At 34.8% G+C, this 10,174-nt stretch overlaps 1 protein-coding gene across 1 annotated transcript; it reads left to right on the plus strand.

Annotated features, from left to right (window-relative positions):
- The first annotated feature begins 675 nt into the window (after positions 1-675).
- LOC100265137 (cysteine-rich receptor-like protein kinase 29) lies at positions 676-5,758 on the plus strand. The gene is made up of 5 exons (XM_002280420.4): positions 676-2,005; positions 2,395-2,605; positions 4,030-4,267; positions 4,622-4,772; positions 5,196-5,758. Exons 1-5 carry the CDS (start codon positions 911-913, stop codon positions 5,517-5,519), a joined length of 2,019 nt encoding a protein of 672 aa, XP_002280456.1. The 5' UTR covers positions 676-910; the 3' UTR covers positions 5,520-5,758.
- The last annotated feature ends 4,416 nt before the right edge of the window (positions 5,759-10,174 follow it).

A 10,174-nucleotide genomic window follows, 5' to 3' on the forward strand; every position in this document is an offset into this window, starting at 1 on the left:
GGTGTATGAGGGGAAAAATTACATTCATTTTATCATTACATGTTATCAAAGTTTGATTTGGTGGGTTTGAGTCATCTTTTCCATAATTTATAATTTTATGATATCTCTCTCCTCCAATTTGCAATTATGTAGTATCTCTTCATCCTTAATTTGTAATTTTATGATATCTTCATGTACAGGTATGAAATTGCATGTAAAGTCAAACACATTTTCACAATTTTATAATATCTCTCTACCACCAATTTACAATTCTATAATATCTCAACAGACATGTATAAGACCACACGCAATATTAAGTTTTTAAAAAAATTAGTCATTCAACACATCTTACAATAATCATTCCTTTTTTATATATATACGAAAAAAAGAATCATCCTAAGAATCCCTTGTATAATTTAAAAATTAGAATAAATTAATACATATACTTGAATATCTATTAAAAAGGCTAGTCTATAATTGGACTCTACATGTTTCGACAAGGTGTATTAGTTTCGGTCGGGTTAATTTGGGTTAATTTGGATAATATTCGGTGCCTACATATGTAGATCATCTTAGCAGATAAATGTCAAGCCAAGCAATTAAATGCCATATCCACCTATTGCTCAACTTGAATCACTTCCAAGGACATTATTGCCATACACCATCTATGGGGCTCATCTACCTCCCACTTTTTTCGTTTTCGTGCGCAGTATGTAATATGAACATGGAATTCCCAGATCCACACGTCTGTCTATTACAGGAGAAAAGGTTGAATAAACGAGGTCAGAGCTTCTGAGCATATATCCAAGTACGCACTGCACACATTTCGCTGGTCCAATGTTTTAATTTCAATTGGCCCATCATCTTCATTCGTCTTCTTCTGCTTCTTTCCAAGAGTATAGTTACCAACAATAACACCGCATGCACAACAATGATGTCAATTCCATTGCTGTGTTGTTGCCTCATCTCCCTCGCAGCCTACCTTTCACTGGCCTATGAAGACCCTCGTGGGCAGAGTTGCGGTGAAACCACCTATTATGCCCCTAATTCAACATTCTCCTCCAATCTAGACCTAGCTCTCGAAACCCTTAGCAACACCACTGCCTCCACTGGTTTTGCTACCACCACTGCCGGTGACAGCAGTCAGACAGTAACGGCCCTCGCCCTCTGTCGTGCTACCATAACCCCATCGGACTGCCAGTTGTGCGTTGACGCTGCTGCATCCGGTGTTCGTAGCGCGTGCCCCAATCAAACAGTGGCTCAGGTATGGTATACTCTCTGCATGCTCCGTTACTCGGGCTATTACTTTGTGAACAAGACCGACTACACCATCGCCTTCACGTTGTACGATACCCGTCATGCTCCTGATCCTGACGCTTATGACGTAAAGGTTAAGATGTTAATGCGGAATCTCTCATCCACCGCGGGTGCATCAGAGAAGAGATATGCAGTGGGAAGAACAGCAGCACCAGAAAACCTCACCCTCTATGGTTATGTTGATTGCACCCGCGACATAGATGGTGATAGTTGTAGTGGATGTCTATTGGCTGCGACAAGTGCCATAAATTCTTGTTGTTTAGGGCAATGGGCAGGTTGGATTGCTACTCCAACATGCAATATCCAGTTCAACATGGACCCAGTGCACGAGGACTGGGTTAATGGCCCTTATGTCAACACAGACACCACCCCAGCACTGGCTTCGTCACCTACAACAGAACCAGTGATGGGTCCTGCAGGTAATGGTGCCGGAGGTGGTGGTTTAGCAATCAAAATTTCAGTTATTTTAACGGTTGGAACAGTTGTTTTGGTAGCTGTGGTGCTGGGTGTTGCTATGAAGTGGAGGAAAAGAGAGAGAGTGGAGAAAGGAGGTTCTGGGATTTCAGACGAAGACAATGATCAGGAGATAATGAGAGAGAGAATTGGGACGAGGAATTTCATATATGATTTGGATGCCTTGGTTGCTGCCACCGATAATTTTTGTTTAGCAAATCGGCTAGGCGCTGGTGGGTTTGGGACTGTTTATAAGGTATTTCTGATATTGACTTTAGCTGTTGGATTGTTCCTGAGTTAATCCTCTTGTTCTCCTGCTAATATTGATTTTAATTGTGGAAATTTTCCATGAATTTTGCACTTCTCTGCTGGTGTGTAAAGGCAGAAGGTAGGAAACTCAGTCTCAGAGTGAACAAATTTCCCTTTCAAAAGTGGCCACAATTAAGAATTTTGGCTATCTGAAAGGAGATTGCTACTCTTCTAAATTAATTACTCTATCTGAGACTTTTTCGTCCTTAATTACAACAATTTCCAATGAAACCAAAACATCTATGTTACCCAGTCTCAGAGTGAACAAATTTCCCTTTCAAGATGAACTTTTGCCGCTATGTTACATTTTGTGATCTATGGAAGTTCATATTTCAGGGAATAATGGAAAACGGTGAAGAAATAGCAGTGAAGAAGTTGACACCTGGTTCAACACAAGGAAGAGAAGAGTTCTCAAATGAAGTTAGACTATTGTTGAAGCTGCAACACAGAAATCTTGTACGACTGTTTGGGTGTTGTGTTGAAGGAGAAAATAGGGTGTTGGTTTACGAATACCTACAGAACAAGAGTCTCAACTACTTCCTCTTTGGTAATCCTCTTGGCTGTTGCTCCTTGTTCATTTTATCTTTTCACCATTTTAGATTTCTTTTGTTCATTTATTAGTATGGCTACCTTAATTGCTTTATCGTTTTCACAAGTAATGGAGGAAGGAATGGGGATGTAACTTGGGTCGGCTGAGTTAAAGCGGAACTTAATCCAACACTTTGATCAGCTCAAGGAATCATTTTCAATCCTCGTGTCTCTGGCCAAAATTTGGACAATCCAATCTAATTCTGAATTTAATATTTTTATAATACTTATAATATGTATTATCTTAGGTAATGATATTTACTTTTTTTTTAAAAAAAATACTTTGAGGAATAATATCTTACTATAATTATATCATGTATTTTTCATTTTTTGAAAGAAAAATATATATAAATCAATTTTTATTTTCTTGTTACTATTTTAAAATTTTGTTATATCTATATTTAAATTTTAATCTAAATTAATGTATACTAACATATTTAAAAAAAAATGTGAATGGATTTTAAATCATATACAACCTTATTAATTCAAGTCTAACTTGATCAATCCAAACTCAACCCAAGTTTAGAAAAATAAAATTGAATTACTTAAATTGAGTACATTAGAGGTCAGGTTGGATTAGGCTGAGTTGGGTTTAGTATGGTTAATTGTTTCTTAATTTGAATTGGACTTGAGTTAGTCATGACTTGAGCAATCCGCATAAATTGCAACCCCTAAGTAAGTTAGCACCAACTAAATTATTCATACCATAAATTTTAATTTACCATAATCTAATAAAAGGATTAATGATTTAATTCTTAGTATTATATATCTTTATTTTTTTAAAGCCTCTTAATCAATTTTATTAAGTTGATGAAAACTCAAAATCCAACCCAATCTTTCCTAGATAGAAGAATTATTGTAGGTTACCTTGAATTGCTTTGTTTTACGGAGTGATATTGAGGTTCTTTTTTTAACATAGTATATACTGCATAATAGTACTTAATGAAACAGCATAATACTTGTAACAAAAATATAATAAATACCATCTTTAGAAAAATAATGGAATGAGCACCTAATGAATATCATATATTTATCCTTGTGAAGACATTAAATACTCTGCGTTATATCTTACCCACCTTTAAATTTTGCTCAATAAATGCTTGAAAGCATCGGTCGTTGCTGACTGCAATGTCAAATTGCATGTTTCATCAATGTGATTTGAAATGTCAATTCAAGGCCAACCAATCAGACCAACGTAGATTTATTTTTTCTTTTAAAAATGGGTTTTTAATCGAATTAGCATGCCCTTCTTGCAGAGTTGGGATTCAACCCGTCCAAGTTGAGTCTATAATTCTCAAAAATATAAACTTGAATGATTTACCTGCATGTAGTCCAATTTTATAACCTATGTATTTCATTAATTTGGACATGTATTGCTTGCAGATAAGAGCAAGAGTGCATTGCTAGACTGGCCAAAGCGATACAACATCATAATGGGTGTGGCACGGGGACTTCTTTATCTTCATGAAGATTCACAGCTTAGAATCATACATAGAGATATCAAAGCAAGCAATATTTTACTTGATGAAGGGATGAACCCCAAAATAGCAGATTTTGGCCTAGCAAGGCTATTTAAAGATGAACAGACACACCATAGAACCCGTCGGATTGCAGGAACATTGTAAGTATATATAAGTTTGGCATTGAGACATTATAAATTCTCTTGAGTTTGCAAATTTATTGAACACATATCAGGAGTCTCATTCATGATGCGTAGAGCACTAATATAAGAGAAGAGGTGGTAAATATAGGAGACAAAATTGTAACTATGATAATCAATTTTTGGGCAATGCAAAACTACCACTATCATGTACTTATTTTTTCCATATAAACCTAACATGAGAAGAAATTGGCTAGCTTTCTATAGGTCATGACAGACTCCTATCATGTTTTCAAAATTGCTATCATTTACTTTGTTTTCTCCTCCTGAATTGTTGAGGGCTAAGAATCATACTGAAAACAAATATTTCCACAGTGGTTACATGGCTCCGGAATATGCAATCAGAGGCTTCATGACTGCCAAGATCGATGTATTCAGCTTTGGCGTATTGATTTTAGAAATCATCAGTGGAAGAAAAAATTATGACCCGCAATTGAATGAGCAAAATCGGGAACTCCTGAAACTTGTAAGTAATGAACAAAACCTGCCTCAGGTCTTCTATTTTCAGCATATGAGTTAATTTAGATAGGCATGTTCAATATCAAAGCAGTGGGCAATGAGTAATTAATGTTAGCTTCCCAACCAGACTCACTAAACTACTTCTCAGATGCATGCTCTTCATTTGTGAGAAACAGATCACTGAGTTTATGATTACTTGAATGTTACCAGTCCACCATTAAAGTAGTGATGGGCCACTCTTCTTCATTTCGAATATAATATTAATATGATCACTTCTTTGATTATTCTATTGATTTCATGCTTTCATGTCCATCTATTCAATACCTGGACACAACCTGGTGCCCTAGGGTCTCTATAAGCTGGGACCCAATTCAAGCTAGCCCAAACTTGATGCGGCTAACCTATAAGTAAACATTCATATATGTTTCAGGCTTGGAGATTAGAACAAGAAGGGAGGATAATGGAGTTAGTAGATGCCACTATTGGTTCTTTCTCCCAAGATAATGTGTTAAAATGCGTTCGAGTTGGGTTATTGTGCTGTCAACAGTTGACACAAGATCGGCCAACAATGTCTTCTGCAATGTTAATGCTCTCAAATGATTCAGTAACGATACCAGTTGCAGGAAGGCATGGCTACCAGGATACCCCTTGTGACCCTGTTGCACCACACGACAGCATAAACACTTCTGCGGACCTGGAAAATGAGTCTTTCTCCAAGAATTCAATTACTTTTTCATTGCCAAATGGTAGGTAGTTACATATACTGTTTTAGTTAGTGAAAGGTATATTTGTATTATGCAAAGGTGGGGCTTGTAGATAACAATTAATCCAAAACTTCTCCATTTATATTTTTCCTTTCTCTTTTGTGTCAAACAACTTGATACATAAGGGAGCCATAAATTAGTAGGATCAAGAGAGCAAGTTTGAAGATATTCAGTGCATGATCTAAAGGACACTGTCATCAGCCTCAATAAAATGCTTATATCAACATTATATGGACTCTGAAAGTAAAAAAATGTAGGTTTGCATATAATTGTTTAGAGAATTTGGAAGAGGGTTTTTTTTTTTCTTACACTCCTAGGAAAATAGTCTTTTTTTTTTTCTTTTTTTTCCTTGAATTCTGTTTCTACAGTAAACTGGTGGCTTTATAGACCAGTAACGAATCCTAGTAGAGTTTTTTGTTTTTTGTCTTTTTATTTTTTTTTTTAGCATGGTTGTGAAATTTTTTACTTTATTCCTTTTGTTGGTCTGTTGCTCGTTTTGATTGATGTGAATAGTACTAGTCCATCCCAATACTTTGGAGTGATTGCCAACTGTTTTTTGGTATGGGGATTGTGTTACCTTTTAAAAGGTTATGCTGTTCTCAAAGCTTTTTGTAACCTCCTCTAAAACTAGGAAGTAAAACAAGTATCTTAGTTCAGTACTATAGCTATCGGAACTCCATGCATCCTTGTAATCTCTTTGACATAAAACAAGGCTAATGTGTCTAAGGAGAAAGCATTTTGAATAGGCAAAAAGCATATTGATTTAGTTGTTCTATTAACAATCACCCACATAATATTATTGTCGGGCTTTTTTAACTTTTGCAACAATTTTAAAAAATAATTATTAAAAAATGGTAGTTAGAAAAATATTGATAGATCTGTGACACTTTTTGCCACGTGGAAGGTGTCTTTTGAAGAGACATCTTCCATAATTTTCAAAATCATGATACATATTTAAAAGCAGTGAATTTAAATTAAAGGTGTCAAAGACACCTTCTACAATTTCAAAAAATTGGATTTATACTAAAAGTGTCTCTTGAAAAGACACTTTCCACAATTCCACAAAATCCAATATATATTAAAGGTATCTCTTCAAGAGACACCTTCCATAATTTAACAAATTTGAATTTATATTATATTCTCATGAATTTGATTTTAAGCTAAAGGTGTCTCTTGAAGAGACGCCTTCTACAATTCCAAAAAAATTGAATTTATACTAAAGGTGTCTCTTGAAGAGACATTTTCCATAATTCCACAAATTCCAATATATACTAAAGGTATCTTTTCAAGAGACACCTTCCACTATTTCACAAATTTTAATTTATATTAATTATATGTCTTAAATTTGGTTTTATATTGAATCTTCAAAAGACACCTTCCACAATTCCACAAAATCCAATATATACTAAAGAGGTCTCTTAAAAAGAAACATTCTACTATTCCCAAAAAAATGGATTTTTACTAAAGGTGGCTTCCATAATTTCACAAATTTTAATTTATACTACTATGTATCTCTTAAATTTGATTTTATATTGAATTTGTCTCTTCAAAAGACACCTTTTACAATTCCCACAAAATTGGATTTATACTAAAAATGTTTCTTCAAGAGACACTTTCCACAATTCCATAAAATCCAATATATACTAAAGGTGTCTCTTGATTCCACAATTTCACAAATTTTAATTTATATTGATTTTATATAGATCGCGTCTCTTGAAAAATACCTACAATTCCCAAAAATTTGGATTTATACTAAATCTATAATTTAAAATATGTATGTATATATATATATATATATATATATATATATATATATATATATATTGGGTGTATACTGAAAGTGTCTCTTCAAAAGACACTTTCCACAATTTCCATACACAGTGAAAATTTTTGAATTTATGCTGAAAGCATGTCTTCAAGAGACACCTTCCACAAAAGAAAAAAAAAAAATATATATATATATATATATATATATATATATATATATATATATATATATATATATATATATATATATATATATATATGTATGTATATCTTAATTAGTATTACCTTCTATACAACCAAAATTTTAAAGCTTATCACTTATATACATTATAATCAATATTTTGACATTCAATCCAAAACCAATCAAAACAAGTAAACTAAATGCCAATTAAATCAACACCTTTCCAAAATAGTAACAATACTATTTTGTGTAAAATAAGTCCAAAATAGATAGAATACTATAGAACTTACGTTAATAAAAAGTTAGTTAATCCAAAATATAACAAGTATAAATATACATCTTAAGTATTTGTCCAAAATAATTATATACAAAATACTAACAGTATCCAAAATACAAGTCATATGTAGTAACATCCTCAATGTGTACTGCACAAAGGAGCCTTCATCTTCCGTTGTGGACGTCCATAATATGCATGTTCCACTATTGGCTCTATGGGGCTAACATGTACCCCTCCATGAGCTCGACGACCACGTCTTCTACCATGTCCTCGACCATGTCGTCAACCACGATCATTCTTTTGTCCTCGTTGATCATCATTTGCTCTATGAACTAACTTCTCATCAACTAATGTAGCATCTATCGGTTGTGGTGATGATGCAAAAAGTGGTACTAAAGGTGTGGTGGATGGCACCTCCATAGGTGTAATAGGAGTCTCCTCAATAGGTGACGAGCTAATGTCAATTGATGGTGCATCTCTAAGAACAAATGTATGCCTAGTCCCTCTCGTATGAGCCCCTCCCCATCTAGTCTATACACCTCATAATATTGTAATGGATGATATCGGCTATTGATGAGGTGGACTAATGTCAGTCGATGGTCGCACTCAAGAAACAACTGTTGTATACCTAATCTCCCTCGTACAAGGCCCTCGTCGTGTAGGTCGTACATCTCCTGATCGAGGTTGGAGTTGTGTAGTAGCATCAACACTAAATGGAGCATCTAAGCAATCCATCTCATGTATGGCCTCTAATATAGTATTACATAGTCTACGAATGCGGAAATCATCTGGAGATGCAATATCATATATCTAGTGTATGCTGGTACTTTGTAAGTCAAATAGGAGAAATTAAATTCTTATAAAAATAAAATAAACTTTAATAAAAAGATCAAACATGAAAATTACCAATAGCTCATGGAAAGACCCGATCCGAGTAAGAAACCAAATAGTAATGGAGCAATACCACACCATGTATGGATCATGATACCCCAATGAACCTATAGCCATCTCGCCTCTAGCAATATGCCCACACCTAAAGGTCCAACGTCGAATGTAGTATCCATGTTGAGTAGTCCAATCAACATCATGTCTACCTCTCAAATCACATTTTTGTAAGATTGACTCATTATCACATGATTGAGGGATCCCTTAACGAAATTCAAACTACCACAATACTCGATCAAGTCTATGTCATTCAATTATGGGGAAACATATCAAAGGTGAGATAGTGCACCATATATCTTTCCCAGTAGTACAATAATCAGGAAGACCAACATTCATTCATCAACATAAGGTTGTCATATAATCTGTACTCAAGAAATGTTAGATATAATCAGTGATTTGGAATTTGTTTAGAAAAACAAGCATAAGAAATGAATCACACTTTTGTCATATGATCTGTTGTAAGTCAATGAAGATGGTGCCTATATATTGAGCTAAGACGTGCATGCTAATCGAAGTAGTCTGAAACTCATCTCTCCAACTATAAAAATAAAATAACAAAGCATAAATAAATAAATAAATGTTAGAATTTAAGTTTATGCATGTATCCTCATAATAGTAAAATTTGTGGTAATATTATAATATATATTGAATGGCTAATGGAAGTAGAGGCAGTTGGTCATCATGTGGAGCTATATGTAAACGATGAGGTGCAATAAATGGGAACCTCTCCCATACACATAATTGGAGCAAAATCAGTGGGCTAGATATATCATGTGTATCAATATGAGAGGCTCGACACAATTGTCGACAAAACCAGACTAAACAAGCACTACCCCAACTATACCTACCAGCAACCTCAAAATCCTCTAGAAGGGGTAAAAACATAAGATGCACCTTATTGCCAGACTTTCCTAAAAATAGAAAAACTCCAATAAGTTGTAAGATATAAGCCCTAGTATAACGTTGAATAGACTCCTCATCAGCATTTGGTGCCAAAATAGGGAAACTCTAACCCAACCATGTAAAATGAAGGCACTGCCCATCTATGTCTGTATCTCTAGGAGTGAGTCCTAATAGAGAATAACATACACATCTCCAATCTAAACATATGCTACCAATAACTACAGCTCCATCTACTAGTAGTCTAAGAAGAATGGCAATGTCCTGTAATGTGATAATGCACTCCCCCTAAGGTAAGTGGAAAATATGAGTCTCAGATCGCCATCTCTCGACAAATGCAATAATAAGGTGCCAATCTAAGGAAATGAATCATAAGCGGGCAACACCATAGAAGTCTACCTGCTGCAACAATAGAATAATATGCCCATCAAGTACACTGGTGTGATGGAAAATCGCCTCACGACGTCGACAATAAAGCTCCTTAAAGTCAAAACCTATCCATGTTAGAGATGACCTGTGTGTGCCTTGTCTATGTAGAACTGTAGGATCCAATGGTTCCAGCTCCATCGTGCGGT

This window comes from Vitis vinifera, chromosome 14 (genome assembly GCF_030704535.1).
Source record: "Vitis vinifera cultivar Pinot Noir 40024 chromosome 14, ASM3070453v1".
Classification (NCBI taxonomy): Eukaryota; Viridiplantae; Streptophyta; class Magnoliopsida; order Vitales; family Vitaceae; genus Vitis; species Vitis vinifera.